This window comes from Rhipicephalus microplus, chromosome 3, assembly GCF_043290135.1.
Source record: "Rhipicephalus microplus isolate Deutch F79 chromosome 3, USDA_Rmic, whole genome shotgun sequence".
Taxonomy (NCBI): Eukaryota; Metazoa; Arthropoda; class Arachnida; order Ixodida; family Ixodidae; genus Rhipicephalus; species Rhipicephalus microplus.
In genome coordinates this window covers 171,006,199-171,030,058 of record NC_134702.1, presented here as the reverse complement: position 1 = coordinate 171,030,058, position 23,860 = coordinate 171,006,199, and the positions used below count along the sequence as shown (strand labels likewise).

Genomic DNA, 23,860 nt, shown 5'->3' with positions numbered 1-23,860 from the left:
ACGAGTGTGAAAACACTCTTATTCGCATGTTTGGCGTCACGTAGCACGTGAACTTATTATGAGCGGGCAGCTGAATAATTGTCCCTCTTATACAACCTAAACACACCAAGTCTGCCAGTACGAGACCCACGTTCAATGAAATAAGGGAGAGAAGTGTATACCTAAGGGCTCGTATTTCCGTGTTTTAACACAATAATAATGAGATATAACAGACAGTAATGCCAAGGAATGTACAGGGGAAGTTATTAGAACAAATGGAATGTAAATAAGAAGAAAGAAGACAGAAAAGTGGATGAAAAAATTACCAGCTGTGAGCAGGAATCGAACCTACGACCTTCGAATAATGAGTTCGATGCTCTAACCACTGAGCTATCACAGCGGCCGTCCCTCCATCCACTTTTTGGGGTTTATATGTGAATTTAGAAGTAGGAGTGATAGTCAGTGCCATCTATAAGCCAAACAACGAGTGTGAAAACACTCTTATTCGCATGTTTGGCGTCACGTAGCACGTGAACTTATTATGAGCGGGCAGCTGAATAATTGTCCCTCTTATACAACCTAAACACACCAAGTCTGCCAGTACGAGACCCACGTTCAATGAAATAAGGGAGAGAAGTGTATACCTAAGGGCTCGTATTTCCGTGTTTTAACACAATATTAATGAGATATAACGGACAGTAATGCCAAGGAATGTACAGGGGAAGTTATTAGAACAAATGGAATGTAAATAAGAAGAAAGAAGAAAGAAAAGTGGATGAAAAAATTACCAGCTGTGAGCAGGAATCGAACCTACGACCTTCGAATAACGCGTTCGATGCTCTAACCACTGAGCTATCACAGCGGCCGTCCCTCCATCCACTTTTTGGGGTTTACATGTGAATTTAGAAGTAGGAGTGATAGTCATTGCCATCTATAAGCCAAACAACGAGTGTGAAAACACTCTTATTCGCATGTTTGGCGTCACGTAGCACGTGAACTTATTATGAGCGGGCAGCTGAATAATTGTCCCTCTTATACAACCTAAACACACCAAGTCTGCCAGTACGAGACCCACGTTCAATGAAATAAGGGAGAGAAGTGTATACCTAAGGGCTCGTATTTCCGTGTTTTAACACAATATTAATGAGATATAACAGACAGTAATGCCAAGGAATGTACAGGGGAAGTTATTAGAACAAATGGAATGTAAATAAGAAGAAAGAAGAAAGAAAAGTGGATGAAAAAATTATCAGCTGTGAGCAGGAATCGAACCTACGACCTTCGAATAACGCGTTCGATGCTCTAACCACTGAGCTATCACAGCGGCCGTCCCTCCATCCACTTTTTGGGGTTTATATGGGAATTTAGAAGTAGGAGTGATAGTCAGCGCCATCTATAAGCCAAACAACGAGTGTGAAAACACTCTTATTCGCATGTTTGGCGTCACGTAGCACGTGAACTTATTATGAGCGGGCAGCTGAATAAGTGTCCCTCTTATACAACCTAAACACACCAAGTCTGCCAGTACGAGACCCACGTTCAATGAAATAAGGGAGAGAAGTGTATACCTAAGGGCTCGTATTTCCGTGTTTTAACACAATATTAATGAGATATAACAGACAGTAATGCCAAGGAATGTACAGGGGAAGTTATTAGAACAAATGGAATGTAAATAAGAAGAAAGAAGAAAGAAAAGTGGATGAAAAAATTACCAGCTGTGAGCAGGAATCGAACCTACGACCTTCGAATAACGCGTTCGATGCTCTAACCACTGAGCTATCACAGCGGCCGTCCCTCCATCCACTTTTTGGGGTTTACATGTGAATTTAGAAGTAGGAGTGATAGTCAGCGCCATCTATAAGCCAAACAACGAGTGTGAAAACACTCTTATTCGCATGTTTGGCGTCACGTAGCACGTGAACTTATTATGAGCGGGCAGCTGAATAATTGTCCCTCTTATACAACCTAAACACACCAAGTCTGCCAGTACGAGACCCACGTTTAATGAAATAAGGGAGAGAAGTGTATACCTAAGGGCTCGTATTTCCGTGTTTTAACACAATATTAATGAGATATAACAGACAGTAATGCCAAAGAATGTACAGGGGAAGTTATTAGAACAAATGGAATGTAAATAAGAAGAAAGAAAAGTGGATGAAAAAATTACCAGCTGGGAGCAGGAATCGAACCTACGACCTTCGAATAACGCGTTCGATGCTCTAACCACTGAGCTATCACAGCGGCCGTCCCTCCATCCACTTTTTGGGGTTTATATGTGAATTTAGGAGTAGGAGTGATAGTCAGCGCCATCTATAAGCCAAACAACGAGTGTGAAAACACTCTTATTCGCATGTTTGGCGTCACGTAGCACATGAACTTATTATGAGCGGGCAGCTGAATAATTGTCCCTCTTATACAACCTAAACACACCAAGTCTGCCAGTACGTGACCCACGTTCAATGAAATAAGGGAGAGAAGTGTATACCTAAGGGCTCGTATTTCCGTGTTTTAACACAATATTAATGAGATATAACAGACAGTAATGCCAAGGAATGTACAGGGGAAGTTATTAGAACAAATGGAATGTAAATAAGAAGAAAGAAGAAAGAAAAGTGGATGAAAAAATTACCAGCTGTGAGCAGGAATCGAACCTACGACCTTCGAATAACGCGTTCGATGCTCTAACCACTGAGCTATCACAGCGGCCGTCCCTCCATCCACTTTTTGGGGTTTATATGTGAATTTAGAAGTAGGAGTGATAGTCAGCGCCATCTATAAGCCAAACAACGAGTGTAAAAACACTCTTATTCGCATGTTTGGCGTCACGTAGCACGTGAACTTATTATGAGCGGGCAGCTGAATAATTGTCCCTCTTATACAACCTAAACACACCAAGTCTGACATTCCATTTGTTCTAATAACTTCCCCTGTACATTCCTTGGCATTACTGTCTGTTATATCTCATTAATATTGTGTTAAAACACGGAAATACGAGCCCTTAGGTATACACTTCTCTCCCTTATTTCATTGAACGTGGGTCTCGTACTGGCAGACTTGGTGTGTTTAGGTTGTATAAGAGGGACAATTATTCAGCTGCCCGCTCATAATAAGTTCATGTGCTACGTGACGCCAAACATGCGAATAAGAGTGTTTTCACACTCGTTGTTTGGCTTATAGATGGCGCTGACTATCACTCCTACTTCTAAATTCACATATAAACCCCAAAAAGTGGATGGAGGGACGGCCGCTGTGATAGCTCAGTGGTTAGAGCATCGAACGCGTTATTCGAAGGTCGTAGGTTCGATTCCTGCTCACAGCTGGTAATTTTTTCATCCACTTTTCTTTCTTCTTTCTTCTTATTTACATTCCATTTGTTCTAATAACTTCCCCTGTACATTCCTTGGCATTACTGTCTGTTATATCTCATTAATATTGTGTTAAAACACGGAAATACGAGCCCTTAGGTATACACTTCTCTCCCTTATTTCATTGAACGTGGGTCTCGTACTGGCAGACTTGGTGTGTTTAGGTTGTATAAGAGGGACAATTATTCAGCTGCCCGCTCATAATAAGTTCACGTGCTATGTGACGCCAAACATGCGAATAAGAGTGTTTTCACACTCGTTGTTTGGCTTATAGATGGCGCTGACTATCACTCCTACTTCTAAATTCACATATAAACCCCAAAAAGTGGATGGAGGGACGGCCGCTGTGATAGCTCAGTGGTTAGAGCATCGAACGCGTTATTCGAAGGTCGTAGGTTCGATTCCTGCTTATCGAGACGACTTTTATGAAAAACAAAAAAATCGGGAGTGCCTGACCGGTTCGACTTGGGTGTCACTCAGTATTCCAGACGGACAGAGTGCCATTCAGTACTCCTGCCACTAAAAGATGAAGCTATTTATAGCATCAGAACAACACAAGAGCAGGCAGGTATACCACAATGTGATTCAGTGGTCTTAATCCTTTTTATACACGAATAAATTTTTATTTCTTTAGTTTTATATCTGTTATTTTAATCATTTGCTTAATTCAAAGTGATACTGAACAAAAATTGGAAAAAGTGATGAAATTTCCAAATTACACTCAGTAGATGGCACTGTTTTGATAAGCTGAGTTTATTTCTCGTATTTTCGAACAGTTGGTTGTATTTTTGATGGTTTGTGAGCATGTGGTGGCTGCTCGCAAGTAAGCAGTGATGGCGAACTCATTGAGGCATATGCAGGATGCACATGTTCTTGTCCTCCTCTCCCTTTGCTCCACCTATCCTTTCACTCCACTCTTTCTCTTCCACAAAAGCGCTGGTGCTTTGCCCCAGCCTGAAGCATTGTTCGCTGCTTTTGCTGTTCATATTGGTTCTAGGAACCGAAGTGGGAGATGAGCGAGCCAAAAGGCAGTTTAGAGTGAGTTTGACGTTACCAAATGTCATATCCTCTAGTTTACGGTGCAGTCGCTAGATGCGACAGTTTGTGAAAAACGCATAAAATTAATTATATTCCCGTAGTTTCTGCTTCCAATGAAGGTTGTCTGTATCGATTTCATGATCCAACCTATATATTTGGCTGAAAATATTGGCAGCGAAAATTTTGTTTAGTATCCCTTTGTGCCAGTGTTTTTTTAATTAGCAAACATTTTGGATGCCTAAAACACTGCAAGAAGAACGTAAGAGCTCAAAGACACTCCTTTCTTGTGCTCCTGGATTCTTATTGCCGTGTTTTAGGCCTATGAAATTTCCCCTCTTAATGATGTACCAGCTAGCTCAGCAAAAAGTACTTCCAAGTTATGGTTTTCTTCTGTATGTGTCATTAACCATCCATACAGTAATCTTTTCATACACTGTTTCATATTCTTGTACAGATTCTCGCTGGAGATGGAACCATTGGGCACATGCCAAGACCAAACCATTGTAGTGAAATGGACCATGTAAGAAAGTTTTGCATTAATTTTTTTTGTCAATAATCTTTAGCGTTGGCAAACGCAGCAATACTAGCCAATTCATTTCAGGATGACGTCGCAGTAGAGCCAGTGCCTGTGACGGGTCCGTCTTGCGAGTCGGCACAACCTGTAAAAGCATCACCAGAGCCAGTGTGTAAACTGGGTCACATCACAGAGAAATCTGTTCAAGTGCAACTACTAACCTGCCACGCAGCATCACAAGCAGATGTAAAACAAATTATGTCATCAATTGCTATGCAAACAGAACCTCAAGCTGTTTCTTCAGGTATGTTGTCTCATTTGGCTTAACATAAAAATAAAAAACTCAGAGTTTCTTCGAAAGAGTGAAGCGGGGAGTCCTATAGCATACCTGCTAACTTCTCAGATTTTCCCGTAAAATATACTAATTTCAACTGCGCTTACGATTTTGAAAATCTTGATTGAAACTTTATAAAAAATATTTCATTTCTGATAAAAAAAAAAATGAAAAAGCGTGGCCCCCCCGCGATTGGCTACGGTGCATTGCCATAGCTAGTCGCGGAGGTGGGACGATTGGCGTTGTGCTATATTCTGTCACCAGGATAAAACAATATTGATTGGGGTTATCATCATCACATACCTGCCAAGATTCCCCCCGCATTGTCCGGGAGACTCCTGGATTTCGATCGTTCCTCCCATTTTTAAGGTTGCCATGAAAATCTCTCGGAAATCGAAATTTGTGTGCGAGATGTGGCTGCATTGACAAAAATGCAGGTCAGTCTGTTCCAGGCTTTTTGCGAACCAACCGTATTTCATTATGAACGAATTTGAGAGGCGTTCATCTAAACATACAGTAGAGTCTCCGTGATGCAAAACTGCGACAGATACGAATTCGTGAAATTTCCAGTCAAATTCATGTGTCTATTAGGCCGAAATTCGAATTTTTCAAACACTTTTCCTGAACAAGGCGTGTGAATGAACTTCAGTACCGAAACCGTTCCGATCAAGAGCAGCGTGCTCGAAGCTTCGAAAGTACGCGTGCAACCAGCGCATCTGCCATCTTCTACAGTGCATGTGGTTGTCGTTACCACAACCGCTATGGACGAAACCGTAGTCGTTCGGCAGAATCATGTATGGCGACGACGTTACCAACAGAACTTTGAAAGTGTGCGCGCGGCCAATGCTCGACCAGTCAAAGCAATGCTGCTTTCAGCGAACTCTGTGGACAAAACCGCGGCAGTTGTGATCATAGATAGCATGAAATGATTTAGTATTGAAGGCACGTGAATTGAAAACAAAACTACCACTTGACGCAGTCGCCGCACACAAAACCGCGATCGCGGCGATGCGATAGCGATCTACGAGCTCCGAAGGCACGTGGCTGATGCAGCGGTAGATTAAAGGCAGTACGTAAGAAAGTCTAAAAGCGTTTTGGTTTTCCTGTCCATAGAATCTAGAAACGAGCAAAGCCAAAGCTTTTACCCGGGTTTTCGTGGCAGCCAGCTGTGCCATCCCATCCGTTCACGTATAAAGACATATGCGAGTTGCTTTGACGGAAATCGATTCTTTTGTTAGTTGTTTTGATGACGCGAAATTTTGGGAGCATTTGCGCTCCCCCTTTGTGACGCTCGGTTTAGTGGGAAACCCTACCGTCGTATGTCCGGCCACTCTAAGCCATTATGAGACCGCAACGGCAATGTTTGCACTTGTGTTTGGGACCCCCCTCCTCTTGTTTTTTCACGATGGTTTATTTTGTTTTTTTCATTTTTGTGCCAAAAATGGGGGAAAGTAATTCAGCGCGTCGATTTTACTTATGGTGGCAAAACATAATTATGCTTGTCGCTAAAGCCAAATCCATCACAGCTACAAATTTAAAAACAAAATATCTGTACCCCCCCCCCCCCCCCCTCCTTCCCGCTCGGAAGTCTTACGAATTTCTCTGTTGCCAGGTTGGCAGGTATGCTGTAACAACACATTGGGGATGTTATAAGAAGTAAGGCTAACAGTTGCCGCCTTTAGGATTTGATCTGACAGTATTTTCAATCTGCTGATGTAGAGGAATATGGCCGCTCCAGCGAGTGAAGTGACTTTCGTGCGTTCTGTCTCTTCGATGCAAAGTAAGCGGTGTGAGTGCAGCACAAACGGTACAAATGTATGAACCGTGAACTCATGCCTGCCGCACCCACTTTATTGAGTTCTCAGTTTCAGCACTAGCTATGCAGCTTTTGCGGGTGGGTCCCTGCTGTGACGTGACTGCACACTCCACCTGTTATGGGTGCCTCTCAGATTAGTTTGCCCTTGCCGCGAATCAGTGATAGTGTTTTTTTTCATGTTTATATCATTTAGCATTGTCAAATTTTTTGTCGAGGGTGTTAAAAAGCTCCAGAGGGCATAAGCAGAGTAAATAAACCTCAACTAAATTTAACAGAGTTCCCCCCCCCCCCCCTGTCCCACCTCTGTCTCTATGAAGCCAGCCCAGCATATTTTTTCTCACAGAATTCTGTCTGGCAGCTATTTCAGGAGGTTCTGTTTACTCCCACTTGTTTTAATGCTTTTAAAATTTCAGTATGGAGCCAGTGATAGGCCAAGCATTCAGTGCAGAATACCGTTTCATTGGATATTTATGTGCAAAGTATGTTGTCTAGTTGAACAACCAAGGTGCCTGTTTCAGCTTTGACAAGCTAACAAGTCTTGAATCGTGTAGCGTTATCTCTTGGTTTTAAACAACATTACATCTGATAATAGAAATCTACGACAGAGTGAGTCTTTGGGTAGTTTCGCACAAACTTGCCTGCCAATAAAAAGACTTGTAACTTTTTAGATGTCTACCCACGGGAATCTTGTCGACCTGCTTAGAAGTCCAGCGGAAATATGTTACCAAGTTCCCCTTGAGTCACATTCCTTGCGGTACATTAGTCGTGCAGATAATCGTAGCAAAATTGTGAAGGGGCTAAACACTGTCACTGGGAACAGTAGTTTTTTGTCCGTGACTATTCTTTTTAACATGTGTACGTGCTGTGTAGTGCAAATATGGTTGATGACGGTTTAGAACTACTTCTAATCACTGAGAGGGATGTATTAAAATTGCTGCGCCCCTGACAAACTATAAATAATATCGTGTGCCAATTTTTGTCTTTCTATTTATTTTCTTCTTTTTTTTTTCTTTTTTTTTTCTTTTTTTTTCACGCAGTAAACATGCTAGTGGTGCAGAAGTTACGTGTCTTCAGCAGGACAGGTCCTTGAAATCCATGAAAACCCTTCAATTAGAAAAATGCATTTTTAAGGCACTTGAAAGTCGTGGAATTTTTCCCCATTCTTGAATATCCTTGAAATTCCTGAGCAGTGCACTCTCATATCGACATTGCGACCTCCTAAATGCGGTACATCAGTGTAAGAACCTGTTAAACTCCCCATTTCTGAAGCAGCAATGGGGCGTGGGTGCACATGATCTCATTCTGCAAAAGTGCATGCGAAAAAAAAAGTTAGTTTGTGGCAAGGGTGAAGCAGTGAATGTGATAGCAAAAAATTAGAATGTCACATGAAAAAGGGCGAGCAAGCCCATACATGCAACGCGCCGCTCAATCACGAAGGACACACATAGTGAAAGCGCACAGGACAAGTGCGGATGAATGACTGTCATAGCTCGACACTGGAAGCGTGCTGCTTAAACAAACCAAGAACGTTGCTAGAAAAGAACACACATGTATCCACAGGATGAGTGTAAATTAAGCACTGTCACAGTTGTTACTTCTTGGTTGTTGAGCAATGAGCTGCGAATGTCAACTGTGCACTAGCCGGCACTCTTGATGGGGTGGTGCCATCAAATTTCAAGGCTATAGCAAACACCTTGTGGGTTTAAGAATATATTTTGTCACTTTTTAGGTGTACCTAAATGCTCATTCCCCTAATCGAGGCCCATCGCGAGCGCGTCCAACACTAACGTAGCTCTACCGGAAGGGCTACAAGGGCTCTAGTGACGTCACACCAGATCTGTAGTCAACTGAGTGACCTTGAATATCCCTTACATATCGGCAAAGCATCGTGGCTGTTGCAGGTAGCGGCGAGATTGTTTTGCAGGTGCTTGTGTGGCACATTTGTGCGAGAGCTGACAATACTCAGCATGACGCGTGCAAAGCTTTGTGATCACGTGACTAAGTCAGAAACACTGTTATGTACATGCACAACTCAATCCCCACAAACAGAAACTGAAAATTGTCCATACCAAAAAGGTGACAAGTTATATAGCAAGAATAAATTAATCTTGGTGCCTGTATTGTGCTTATTGGAGCTGTAGTTAAAGCTTGCAGCAAAGAGCACACAAGCCACAAATATTGTGGCACGACCCCTTTATGGCCCGACTACACATGCGCATTGAACCCCATCAGCGCATAACTTTCTGACATGACATTGTGCCCTCTTCGTATGGAGAGGGTGCGAGAAGTTATTAATACTGCGCTCTTTTTTTTTATAATTGTGATATTCATAGATATTATAAGTGTAATGAAATTGGTCACTTTTTTTTGAAAATTTTTAGAGTGAAGAATTCCAACTTAGCGTGCCGCTTTGAGTCCTTGAAAAACTTGCAACAGGTCCTGGAGAGTCCTTGAATATCCTTGAGTTTTCTCCTTGGAAACCTGTACGAACCCTGTTCAGTCATACGTATATGTTTCATGACCGCACAAAATTTGTATAATCAAAGATCTACTCTACAGTGCCCTCAGTGTACTAAAATCTAGTATATTGAGTGCATTGGTCTGATTCTATGGACGTGCACATGCTGTTTAATGCCGAATCACATTGTCACAGCTGTTTTAGTCAGCCAAATAAAAATGCTGAAGTTTGTATTGCGCCGTGTATGTAGTCGGGTAGGAAGAATACGTTGAAGAAGCACTTTGTGACTGTGATATTTACCATGGAAATAACAGACGAGAAATGTCAATAGAATTAGGAAAGCAAGGTAGGCTCTGCATTATGAACACCTTTTTCCGTAAAGGTAGAAATAACAAGTGCATATGGGAAAGCTCTATGTACAAATAACGAAGTAGATTTGTTTCTATATGGGCCACCATAGTGCATACAAGATGTTGATATCACGAGGAAAGTAAAGTGAACTGACCATAGGTTAGTAAGGGCAGCAATAGTGCTCCAACCTTCAGCAAGGCTAACTACCAAAACACCACGTAACTTGGACTCACTTAGAACAAATCTGACTACTTAAGGATTACGATCAAAAACAAATATGCTGCTTAAGTACAATAAGAAAATGCTGTCATCAAAGGAATGAACAAAACAGTAGATACACTGATCCCTGAAGCAGCGGTCGTAGTTGGATGTAAAAGACCGAGGCGCAGACTAGCAAGCTTTCTTAAATCATGAAAGAATGAAAACGGCAACACATGAAGGAGTCGGTTAAAGAAACACACCACTAAAAAAAAAAAAATTGTCTGCAGTCAAGGGCAGCCAAATTTTTGCTGTATATATAGCTTTTTATGCTGATTTCAATAATTTAACCAGTTTCAAAGAAGTTGCATGGTTTTTGTTTTGTACCATGACAATGAGTAAAATATAGTTGTTTATTCACATTAAAATTTTATGGTTCTAAGCTATTAATGACTCATATTGCTTCTGAATAACTGTAGGATACAAATAGCTATCAAGAAAGTGCATATAAACATTTAAGCGGCAAGAAAAGTTGCATTGTGAGAAGTCTTAAGATGCTCTGCCCATACTAATTGCTTACTTCAGCTCCACAATAATTATATTGGTGATGTCAAGTTCTAGGGACGATACGTACCTGCATTCTTCTTATGCCAAGGAATATGTGGCCAAATTTTATTTTGATCTGGCTACCAGAAGTACCAAAAACAGGGTGTCCAAACTCAAAACATTATTTGAAAATGCACACTAAACGAAAATGACCTGAAATAACCTCAAAAACTGCGTAAACCATTTGTCCTCTAGCGCACTATCTTTCCTGATTTTTTTTTACCACCTACTATCGAGGTAAAAATTTATTCTCGTGCTGAGTTTTTGACCGTAGGGAGAGTAGTAAATATTTACCCCAGTGAGGTTTTGAGCGGGTATAGAGAGAGTAAATTTTTACTGCCTTCACAAGGTTTTTGAGGTGATTTCTGGGAGTTATTTCCGGTGGTAAAAAATTAAAATTGACGGGTGCATTCGCCCAGAGTCGACAAATTTATTAAATAGCAGAATTGATTGCATTTATTAAACGGCAGAATTGGTGACACATAGATTTATAAACAGACAAACACGCACACACTACAAATGCAGAATAATACACCACTCGAACAGACTGCACGCGTTGCTCAACTACACTTTGACAATCTGGTATATATAGGTAGACTTTTTTACCGGCCCTGTAGGACCGGTAGGAGAGCTCTTTTTTTGCATTGATTAACAACAACGGTTGAAGGTGCAAGCGTTAACTTAATGTGGGCTGCAGGGCACTAAATGTCACACCAACCTTTTATTATAAATCTACCCAATCTCACCTTTTTGAGTATCCAATAATTACTTGGCACACCAGGCTCATGGCCCCACGCGTGTTAGCACTGCTGATGCACAAGTCCATAAAATATATCTAAGTACGCACAAACCATGGTAGCTCAATGATTTTCATTGAGCGACGGTGCACAAACACAGTAGCAGCACGTATTCATCACAACGGGCGTAGAGGAGCGGTGCACGCCTGCACACAAGCTTCTTACCGACGGCGTACTAGGCCTTTTCGAGGAACACGGCTATCCGATGAAACACAGCTGGCGATCACAGAACACATATCCTGTGCGAATTTCGTCGTAATTTCAGACACAAATAAACACATGACCGCTATCTTACGGGGACGGGGCGGTGTATGCATACTTCCAACGAAAGACCACTGTCCGGGGTTTCTTCGTGCTCACCGGCAGCCGCTTGTTGGTTCCGTCTGCCTCGTATAGGCTTTGCGCTACATGTTTGAGAACAGTGGGTGCATGAGGTGGGCAATTCGGGCAGCACTTTACTCATGCAGACATCGCCTACTGTGGAACGAAATATATGCGATGCTTCTTTCATCTGCCCCGGCGACACACTCCCACTGGTCACTGGCGGCCGCGGCTCGGTGCCGACGACAGAGTGAAGCATTTTGCTTATTATTTCTCCAGTAGGCAAGCACGGACTATGACACCAGATTGATTTTGTCACCACTGGCAGATATTCGCGATTCGGCTCGGAAGCAAGATATCCGCGACGTGCAGGTTCGGAGGCGCTCGGAAGCGCACGGTCGTTTGACGATGTAGGAAACACGTGAGATCCATCAGCCCAACCAGATACACAGATACCAGGTTTCTTGCACCGTCTGTCTCCAAGGCACCACCACCGAGCAAAAGCCAACAATTTGCAAAAATATGCAGGACAACTTTCCACAGCAGGTTTTCTTTCTTTCTTTTTTCTTCGTTTGAGATTCCTCCTCCCCCCCCCCCCCCCCCCGTCTTTTTTTCTTTTTCGTTCTCAGAATGCTGTTCTCGCTTGTTGTGCTTATGCTGCCCCCAGTTCCAGTGAAAGTGCGTTGACTCGAGGTCAGTCCTGATGCACGGCGACACCAAAAAAAAAAAAAAAAAAAAAAGATCTGTGGTCCTCGCGTACCTTTAGGATTCACGGAGAGCGTCACAATGGGGGGTATGGGGCAAAAGCCACCGAAGCAGCTGCACCTTGCAGTCACGTGGTAATAAACTCTGAAACGCGGGTTAAAAATCACGTAATAGAAAACTCCCTATGTGGTAAAACAGGATTTTGACATCCTTTTACTACTTGCCTGAGAGGTGGTGGTAAAACTATGTCATGTACCATCTTTTTACTCCTACACGAGGTAGTAATTTTGAACGCAAGAGAATTTTCAGAGGTCATGAACCACAAAAACCTCAAACTCTGATAGTTTTTGCTTACAGTGTGGATCTTGCAAAAAACATATTTGAAAAGTATAAGGGAAAGCTCATCTATTGGGCAAAACTGTGTTATCTTAAATTGATTTATTCAATAATGAGAGCTTGGAAAACATGATTATTTTAAGCATGTGGCTTTAGTGAACTTCTCATGCGAGATGCAATGGCAAGCAGCACAGGTGGCAACTTACAGGGAACTCTAGCCAGGTCTTCTTAGTTTTTGGTGGCCACCTTGTGCTTTTTAAGGGTGATTTTACCTATGACAAGTTTAATTACAAGGCTCAATTTTTTTGTAGTAAATGTTGAGAAACACTTTTTGAAAGCAAATAAAATTGAAAACTATGTAATTTTGGAAAAAACTTGCATCTTTTGATTCTGATCTTTCCTTGAGATCTAAAATAAAGTTCTCTGAGCTAATGAAGCTGGTCAACAAGCAGAACTACATAGTAACTGCAATTTCACGTAACGCCACGTAGCACGTGATCCTAATACTACCTAGTAGCTGACTAATAATTCCTCGTATGCTACCTAAAGGCGACACGTTTGTCAAAACGATACCCTCACTATGAATTAAGGAAAGAAGTAAATATTTAGGGGCCCTTTTTTTGTTAAACAAAATATTATCATCACTTTGCTTGGGTCAGCATATCACTTTACTTTGCACATAGTGTTTCGTTCTTACTTGTTTCCTTGGAACTGTGCACAGCAAAACCAGAATAGCAACCTTTTCTTTGTCTGGAAAGCATAAAACCCTGGGGCGGCCACTGCAGCGCTTCTTCTTGCATACAGCATAAATTTTTTTTTTCGCATCTCTTTATAGCTTAAGAAAGAAATAGATTCGCATAATTCATCGCACGTAAACATTAAGCTGTCTGCTAGAGCATTTCACGATGCTCACCGATTTTTCTGACCAGATGGTGCTTTGGCATGCCTTCGTGCTGATTTCGTCGCTTCTCTGTCTCACGTCATGTTTGTGTTCTGCCGTGCTCTGTATGAGCCAATGGATACCTCAAACTATGCGCAACTTTTTATTTCTAAAAATCAGGTTTGCCATAAACTGGTATGCACTAGAACTTTGTAATATAAACGCCTGCCCTCAAGTCAATAACAAAAAGGTTGATCTAAGAATTCTTGTTCATCAGTTGCAACGGTGTCATGTTAACTGCAGCAAAATATTTCTGCCTTAATGTTGAGTTTGTATGCAAGAGCGACAGGTGCTTCAATGCCATAGAATTTTTATTTAAAGAATCTGTACATATAGCCTAAAAAGAACACCCTGTATGTTTGATTTAACTGACAGTTAAGCCCTAGCGCATTCAACTTTTTTAAAGGCTAAATACTTCTTGGTTTAGCTCTATTCAGTTCCTTCAGCTGTGTGAGGCTATGAAAATCGTAAAAGCCGCTTGACCGGTCCAGGAAAGACTGACTCGACTCCTGAAGAGAAGTTATAGTACAGAACAATACAAGGACAGACAGAGAACATAGGACTGGCGCAATAGTGCTAAGCCAATTTCTCGAGCTCGAACCTCATTTTTTTTCTTAACTTTATTTAAAACCATGAAATGGCCTCCACGATCAGATTTTTCTGGATTTATGCAATGGCTTGTAATGTAAAAAAACAGTTCTTCCTTTAATGTTAATAAGTGTGCTTGCAGGCTGGACCACCAAAACAAAGATGCCTTTTCTAACTTATGTAAATGTTAGTTTCGTTTTATTCACATTGTCTAGTTTGCTTCTTATCAACCTCTTGCACTCGTATTTTCGTTCCTGTGCTTCTTATTTTGGAATATAAACTGGTTATCTTGCTGCAGAGTGTTCTGTGGATGCTTCTGTGCAAGAAAAACTTGCTGTAAGTAATTCAATGGGTTAGTTAGTGCACATTGGCTCATATTCAAGGCAATATGGCTTTTTGGGCATTGCATTGGAATGACATATAAATTTTTTTTTTTATTCGGACCTTGGTGTTTCTATATCTCAAGCACGTTTTTATGAGAACCTATGGACAGTAGTACGGAGGAAAGTATAGGGAATGTTATTTGTAGTAGTCGGGATATAAATGCTAAGAAAGTGATGTGAACAAAAGTATAAAGTGTCGTCGGCAGACCTGCAACCTTCAAAGGATGCATCTGGTGCTCTACCAACTGAGCTATGGCACCCGTCATCGTGGTCTAGTGGCTAAGGACGCTGACCCGCCGGTTGTGGAATCGAATACAGGTCGCGGCAGCCACATTTTCAATGGAGGCGAAAGTGCTCGAGGACCGTGTGCCTAAACTTAGGTGCACATTGAAGAACCCCTGGTGGTATAAATTTCTAGAGCCCTTTACTACGGTGCCTCTCATAATCATAGGGCGGTTTTGGGACTTCAAACCCAAACAGTCATCTTATTACAACACTGCAGCTACGGCAGTAGTAATCACCCCATCCACTTAATTGAATAGAACTGTGCGTCTATACCTGGGAGTATTAGAGAATGCTGAGTGCAGCCATGCTGGCCAGTGTGGAACCCTCTTTTTTGCCTGCAGCCATTACACAGCACATTGTCTTTCTGCGAGCTTGCAGGTGACCAATAATCTCTTGCATACTACTTGAAGGCTTGAAGTCTGCCAGAAGCAGAACTTTGTCATGAATGCTACGAGTTATTGGTAAAGCGCCAGCTCATAGAAAGATCACATGCCATATGATGCCAGCAGGCAGCAAAAGTTTTCCACACTCGCAGGCATAGCTACAATTGGTGCTAAATCTTCCAGGTTTAAATGCACAGATATAGGTACACAACAAAGTAGACTGGGAGGTGGCCACCCCCAGCACATTGAGTAAAGCACTGGTCACTTCACTTTATTCAAATGTTGCCAGCTCAGTTCCTGATGGCTGTAAGTTATCTTCTTGTCTGGTTTATCTCTTTGACATTTATCAAGTAATTACCACAAATCACATTCTCTATTCTCTCTTTGTCTATATGGTCTGTTAGTTCTCAATAGTATTGTGTCTAAGAAATAAAAGTGAATTAGCATGAGAGTTGTGCTGAGATAGTCCACTGTTGCCTTGGTTTTGGTGCAGCAAGGGGATCACTGCTTCGCTTACATTCAAAACAAATACTATGTATTGGCTAGTGTTGTAGCATGTTCCACATAGTGCAGAAATTATATTTTACATTGCCCTTGCGTGCTCACGGTGGCTTTGCAGGTTGCTCATCTTTTCTGTCCCTGGAGCAGTCTTCTTCATCGGCGTCTGTACGAGATCGACTGAATTCCTGCCAGCAGTGCACCTATGTGACACAGGACAACACGAATATGAACAGACACTATCAGAAACATGTGGGCGAGCTTCCCTTACAGTGCCACTTGTGCCCAGCTGCATTTTCTCAGAACTTCAATCTGATGGCTCACTTGAACACCCACGCGGGAAAACTTCCCTTCTTCTGCAATCACTGCAGTGCATCTTTTTTGCAGAAAAATGACCTTATGAAACACTTCCGAACACATACAAAGGAGCGTCCCTTTTCCTGTGTTCACTGCGATGCATCGTTTGTTAAGAAAACTCACCTCGTTAAGCACATGTACACTCACACAGGAGTGCGTCCTTTCACCTGTGTCCACTGCAGTGCATCGTTTGTGATGAAATGCCACCTCGTTGAGCACATGCGCCTTCACACCGGAGAACGTCCTTTCTCCTGTGGGCAGTGCGATGCGTCTTTTGTGCAGAAAAATCACCTGGTGAGACACATCCGCCAGCACACAGGAGAACGTCCATTTTCTTGTGTCCACTGCAATGCAACGTTTTCGCGGATGTACACCCTGTCTGAACACATACGCTCTCACACAGGAGAGCGCCCCTTTTCTTGTGTCCATTGCAGCGCATCCTTTTCAACGAAGGGCTGCCTTGTGCGGCACATACGCAAGCACACGGGAGAGCGTCCGTATTCCTGTGTGCATTGTAATGCTTCGTTTGGGCTGAAAAACCACCTCGTTGACCACATGCGCCTTCACACTGGAGAACGGCCTTTTTCCTGTGTACAGTGCAATGAATCTTTTGTGCACAAAAACCAGCTGGTTAGACATATGCGAAAGCACTCAGGAGAACGCCCGTTTTCCTGTCTCCACTGCAATGAATCGTTTTTGTCGAAAGCTAACCTCAATGAGCACATGCGCATTCACGCACAAAAACATTCCTTTGCCTGTATTCACTGCAATGCTTCTTTTCCACACAAATGCCGACTTAGGGTTCACATGTCGCGTCGTCATGCAAATACAAAGCTACAAAAGTGAGAGGCTTTCAGACTTTAGACGTGGCAGGGAGGGCAGAGTTCGTTTACTTCAGGTGACATTGAAGATGTGGTTTGAGGTTTGAAAAGAAACTTCAGCAACTGATCAGGAACGATGATTTCAGTTTGAGGTAGGGAAGAAGCAGAAGATAGTATAACAGAAAGGCCGACTTTTCAGAGCTACTGAGTTGAATAACTTGTGGTGCTAGACGCCCACCAATTTTTGAAATGGGCCGACATGGTAGCCGAGCCAGGTGCTTGGTGATGTAGGTGATGATTTCTCATGGGCGTGGCCTCTTTTTTCTTCCCCTTTCACTACCCAGAGGGAGTGACAAAACATAAAGGAACTTATGAGGTAGAACAACACTGAGCCACAAGCTCTCTTATCAGTTGAAAAAGTATAAGTATTTCTCCTAAACCACCGCTAGTTCTGTGTTCCCACCAGTGAGCGCAAAGTCCAGGAGATCTTCAGCAGGAAAACTAGTGAGCAGCCACAGGCACTGGGCATTGCAACCTACTTATCCCGCATTGGAAGCAGATCATCTGAACACTTCGCTATATTTGTGATTCTTAGAGCTGAATGCAGTGCAGGAAGGTACGCTAGTATGATTCAGAAAAGGGTGCATCTCCTCTTCTGGCTGTCGAAGTACATGGTAAAAATACTTTTTGCAGCCCGTTAGAGAAAGACGCTAACATTGAAGAGAATGAAGGATAAAGTAACTGAACAGGGAATAGATTTGCACCATTTTGTGGTGGAAGTGTTCGTACATCTGTCTCCTTTACAGAAGAAGTATTGAAAGGACTATTTATTGATGAAAGCTCTCATGGTGCTGTCAAAGTCTGAAATGAACGTGCCTTGGCTGCCATGCGAAGGACAAGGCCTAGAGGCGGGCATGCAATCAATGGGCTCAATGAGCGGTAGGCATGGCTCTACAAACATGCGCATCAGTTTGACTGTGCATGCCCATTCCACCTGGCGATGCTTGCAGCAACTTAGAACAACAATGGTCTTCACACCTTGTCTTGGAGATAATTAATATAAGGTACGCAGGAAAGGCGAGCCCCGACATCTCAAACAGCTACTCTGCCTTACCATGTGTCTGGCAATTGCATTATGCCTGTTCTGGAGACATGCTGATACACAAAGAAACATGATGCGATGTTTTCCTGAAAGGCCCTGTTGATTTAGGGCTATTGACACCTTTTTTTGAAGTCAAGTTTACTCTGTCATACCATGGCCTTCTTACAACCTTCTCATTGTCACTGTTTACCCCTCACGCCGCACACCTATGTTGTCGCTGCGACCCTACAGCTACCACTGCCCCCAGCCCAAGCGGATAACGAGCGTGCACTCGCTCCCCTCTCACCGTGTATGCTCGCATTATTTATAACTGCCATACACTGACAAAAACTTCCTGACCCTTATTCCTATACTACCACTGCACAGTTTTGTCTTGCCTAGGTATGTGTCTGAGTTGGCAAATGAATTTCTGCGCAACATGCAGTGTTTGCACAGAACGAAACATCAGGCTTCAATTTGCGTCATAGCTCTGGAGCCAAAGTGCTGGTCTTTTTATTTGAGCACCACTGGCATTAAAAATGAAGGATGGTGTAAGGCCGCATATACTCCCTAAGGAGGTTTTGCTCCCTAAGGAGGTTGGCATGTTCTCTTTTCTGGGAAAGATGGCAGTGTCATTTCGCTCTCAGACGGCGGCCGCCCGGCTTTTCTTCTTCGCCGCGCGCTCAAGGTGAGAGCGGTTTCATGTCAAGGGATGAACTGCGAGGTCGTGGAATGCTGAGAGGGATAAGATTTTTGGGCAGAAGCCGGTGTCATGACCTCCCGCTGCGTATGTGTGCAACACGGGCAGTTGTATTGGCTGTATGCGATGGCGCTACGCTGGCAGTCGCGTGCCACCCCCTTCTAGCGTGGGGTCTGGGCCACGGCCGTGGCAGTCTTGTTTTCAAGCTCCGGGAAGACGCCGCGTCCGGTAAAGAGACAGACCACCCTTGATGGGTCCAAGTGAAGCTGTTAGAGGGCATTTGCCAGCGATGGTACATGCTGCAGAGGCATTGTCTTGTCTCTTTGGGTGGCTAACGATGCCGTTGAAGAGCAGAATGTGAAGAGCAGAATGTCTGAGCAATAAATTGCGTACATGTGACATCCGCTACTGACACTGTTTGCGATCACTTGCGGATGGGGAAGGAGAAAGGCAGTTGTTTTTCTTGGTAGTTTGGTTTTCCGTTCTGGCCCTGCCCGGTGGGCTGTGGCCTTCGAATATATTGGCTCTAATTGGCCGCCGCAGTCAAGGGTAAAGCACGGCCACTGCCCATTTTATTTTTTTGTGGCACTATATATGTGCATGATTGTGACTGGACAGTCTGGGCTGTAATCAGTGTTTCCGATAGATCGGTGAATCTCCGTACCTACATAGATCTAGCCTTGGCTGCAATCAGGATGTTGGTAGATCATTGAAGCTAGAGGCAAATACGATTGAAAACAGTCTGGGCTTTAACTTTATAAGTAGTACAGTGAGACTGCACGTTTCTCTTGTGTTTATCTGTGTATCTCTTAAGCTCAGTTGTATATATTATATCCCCTTCTGATAAACGAATTCGTCCATTTAACCTCCACTGCTTGCGCTTGAGTTCATCATCACTGCTGATGATCGTCCAAGATCTATGTGATCGACAAAGAACCATCTCGAACTTTACAGATGGTGATACATACTTTGTGAAACCAATTATTTATTGACAATGAAATTAAAAACAAACTGAGAATTTTCTTCATTAATAACACATTGTTTGAAAGCTGTCATGTGTAACACATCACTTCTTGCTCAAATAACTCCCACCTGGGATAAAAATTTAAAGCCTAAAGTGTTTTTTAGATGGCTTGTGCGCATAAGTTATTGACGTCTTATTCCTGTTGGTTATCTTCTTGGTGTAGTTGATCAGAAGTATTCCGACAAACTTCTCGGAAGTCAAGCCGGCAGGCCTTATCGCGTGGCTGTTGTTGACGCCTTTTGGACAACGTAGCAGTGGCGAGTTTTCAAGACGTGACTGAATGAGGATTTGTAGTACTTCCAGAACATTTACGCGTGGAAGGTGCTTGACAGCTTTCTCAAAAAAGGCACAAAATAGAGCCACACACACTGCTTTTGCAGCCTGCTAAAATCTTGGCTTTGCTGAGGCATATACATAGGATCACTTCTCCTGTACGTTTCAAGGAGCATTGAACACGCGTCACTCTGAAAGTCACTTATTATTTTGGCGATGTATCCAGTGACATAACCAAACGAGAGTGTATGACAGAGGGTGATGGGGTGTCTGGTTATTCTGCATGGTCATTCAAATCCTCAGTCAGAAAATGTGGTAGCGCTGTAGCCAGCTCTTCGGCACCAACACAAGGTATTGTGAGCTCCTTGCCAATCGAGGCCTCAGACTTGATAACGCGATAAATCACAGTGGTCACTGCCCTTGCATCAAGCATGTCATTCCCTTTGCACATGAATCTTATTCTTCCAACGTTGACCTCAAATGGGGCCACTGTTCAGCTTCCTTGAAAAGACGCAGTTAATACCATTTCACAGAAGAAAACGTGCAGTTTCAGCTGTAGACTTTGTTGTACAGCGCAAGGATTCAAATGTCTCACCAGTGAAACCATTCTTTCCTCGTGCTTTTAAGCTTTCCTGGATGTCTTCTGTGTAGCTGGTAAACTCTTTCGCAAGTCACAGCTGCCGGAAGTTGTCTGTATTTGATATTGGGCTCTTCTGGCTGCTGCTAGCATGCGTGGCATCATGGATGTTGAACCATTGTCTTCATAAAGTGAATAGTTGAACTTGCTTAGCTTAACATGTACAGGGTAGTGTCACCGCCTGTGTTTTCTTGGAGGTGCTCAATAGCTGCAATTACTTGAGAGATTATTTACACTGATCGAAGGACATTCATCTTTTCCGGGTTTCTAGGGTGGACATGTTTCTTGGTTAAGTTTCTTGCCAGCTTGATGGTCATGTCCTTCTGGTGCCCATATATCATTTGGACAAGTATGTCACAGATTTCCCCTATGTCTACTGTGAGATCTCGTTCGAGAAATTGACTCTAAACATTTTTTTAGTACGTGGCATAGGTTAAGCTTAGGAAAATTAATATCATATGGAAGCTTCACTACAGTCGATAGGCTGGCACATCCCATCAGTTTAAACACTGTAGTATTGGTAGAATTATTATTCGTCATGATACCCACAATCAAGAATCTGCACGACTCAGCACCGTTGATCACTTCCTTAGTTCGTGCAAACAGGTCTCTCCCGCAAAGCTGCTTAGTGAAATAGTATGAGAGAAGAATTCTGTAGAAGCTAGTGATGCCATGAAGCATAAAACACAAGACCCTGTTTGCAAGGGTTTTCTTCGAGCCAGCTGGTGTGTCCCAGATAGGCTTGTCTCTCAAGCTAAAGACTGCGTCCAATTTTGCATCGTATATGCATTTTGTTTTGATGGTAGCCTCGTAAATGATTAGTGTTGCCATATGCTGCTTAGAGTTGAGTAAGGAAGCTTCAAAAACCTCTTTCTTTCACCTCTGTCATTGTCAGGCTTGGTCCCGTGCACCGCTGCAGCATGCACTTTGCTGGAAGTGTGAGCAGCTGGGCTGTCCGAGTGCGTCCGTAACGCTTAGGCGAAAGAAAGTGCCGCACGACACACTCTCTGATTATCTTCTCTGGGTAGCACGGCCGCTTTTGCCCATAACTGTCTAGTTGATGAAGGAGAAAGATGGCCTTCTTTTCACCGTTGCACAATCGGCCACACGTTCTTTGACAGAAGCTGCCTGTTATTCTCCCGACAAAAAGTGTGTGCTTTCCTTACAGTGCCAAGCTGCTGTTGGAGTTTGGTACACTTCAAACGCTGGTCACAGCTTGTTTACGACGCCTGCCGATAGGCAAAACATATAAACTTACTCGTTGGGCCTCTTTATTTGCCTTTTGAGTGCAAACACTATGTTTCTTGTCAGCAAAGTCATCCTGCGATTCAGAAAGGTCGACCGTACCTTCTTGCTCCGCTTTTCGCATGCTTGGTTTTGGAACAGGGACAGAACATCTAGATTCGGGCTCCTTGCTATAATAAATCACCCATAGCCCCACGCGGGATCCCCAACCAAAAACACAAATCATCCCAGAGTTCGGACAAACATCCGCTTTCTACACGATCTTAATGAAGGCTCTCTCTGCTCCACGTGGGCAACAGCCTTCCCCTCCTGTCGACGCAACTGTACCCAGCACCGCGCCCTCACGGTCATGGCACAAACAGCGCAACGGAGTTGTGGGGCCTGTCTAGAAAAGCCTCTGGACTGCGCATATGATGTTCAACAAGTGCAAATGGAAACAGAACAGAGACACCACGAGAGTGAGACAGTGGTTGGTGCAGGGAAGACGGGGAAAAACTTTATTTTGAAAATCCGACGGCCTTGGTGGTGCGGATCCCACACCTAGGTGTCAGCCAAGAGCCCTGGGCCCTGGCGGCGTCCTCGGCCCGTCGAGTTACCCAGAGCTGTTCCTCTGGGTAACAGCTGAGCAGCACGGTCTCCCACGGGGAAAAAGTCGGAGCCCAGGGGCAGAGACTTTTGTGCCACTAACCAAGAATCACATCTCAAGACGGTTGTAAATTTTGTAAAATAAACTTGTTCTAATTTTAATCGAAGTTTTCGTAACACTGACAAGTCGTTTTGGCTCTTAGCACTGGGTAAGTTGGGTACTCATCGAATGCTGTCGGGACAACACCATGTGAAGTTAACTGACTCACCACACAGGCACATAGTCAGTAGAGAAGAAATGTCGGCTACCAACGACAGTCGACAATAAAATTTTCCCTCACAATGTTTTTCAGCCACTTAGCGACCAGTTCTGTTTTACTTGGGAATTGGTGAAAGGAAACACTTTTAGTCGTATACAACAGTTCATCACGGTCTGACTGGCCGGTCTGCAGCAACCGATTCACTGCTTTGCGTTGCAAGACATATCCCTTAGAATGCAAAAGCTAGAAGTCAAATGGACTCAAATCAAGACGTATCTGGCTAGAAACATTCACTCTATTGAACCACAGAACACCCGGCTGAACGATGCAACACACTACGTACAAAGAAGGTCAAGATGGCTGTAGCTAGACACTCCCAGAACTACACACGGCAGGACTGGAGAGGTGCGCATATTAACTATACAACTGACGGCCTTGACCAACGTTTATGGAATCGGAGCACTTCTTTCCTTAACCTTCTCACCCGTCACTAAAGCAATGAGAGAGTTTCTGAGTATATTTCGTAACCCGTCGACGGTAAGGGCGCTGCAACCCTGACCTTGCGCCGCGCACAAGGCACAAGAGTGTTGATCGACGTGAAACTGCGGAATGAGGGTTCTTGGCGGATAGGGAAGAGGGGGATTATTCAAGAATTTGGGGATAGAGGGATGAACGTCTGCTCTTAAAAAAAAGTAATTTCATCGGACGGCTCACTGCCAATTGTAGGTATTTATTTACAAATACTGCAAATTTCAAACGAGATCAAGGCAGGAAAAGGGGGGGGTTTACTGCAGAATACATAAAAAAGAGTAAACAAATTACACTAAGTTGTACTACAATGCACTAAAACACATAAATGCAGACATAAGTTAACTACAAGTTATACAATATAAACATCATTCCACTAGAAAGTAGGAGTAAGAGAAAAGAAGACCATACATGAAAATAGTTATGTTCACAAAGAAATCGGGTAATAACTTGA

At 43.2% G+C, this 23,860-nt stretch overlaps 1 protein-coding gene and 1 non-coding gene across 4 annotated transcripts in view; one reads left to right on the top strand and one right to left on the bottom strand.

The window, feature by feature from the left end:
• LOC119167534 (uncharacterized) overlaps positions 1 to 23,860 on the top strand; it is a 66,993-nt gene that overhangs the window by 4,566 nt on the left and 38,567 nt on the right. Inside the window, exons 2-5 of one of the 3 annotated variants that reach the window (XM_075890512.1) lie at positions 4,837 to 4,902; positions 4,984 to 5,200; positions 16,017 to 17,174; positions 17,226 to 22,780. In XM_075890512.1, coding sequence (XP_075746627.1) covers positions 4,837 to 4,902; positions 4,984 to 5,200; positions 16,017 to 17,098 — 1,365 coding nt within the window. In that variant the 3' untranslated portion in view covers positions 17,099 to 17,174; positions 17,226 to 22,780. Of the gene's footprint in view, positions 1 to 4,836; positions 4,903 to 4,983; positions 5,201 to 16,016; positions 22,781 to 23,860 lie in introns of those variants that run through there. The other 2 variants (XM_037419027.2, XM_075890514.1) reach the window with 2 other exon arrangements.
• Positions 307 to 379, bottom strand: TRNAM-CAU (transfer RNA methionine (anticodon CAU)). Its single transcript has one exon. It is a non-coding gene; the product is annotated as a tRNA-Met (tRNA).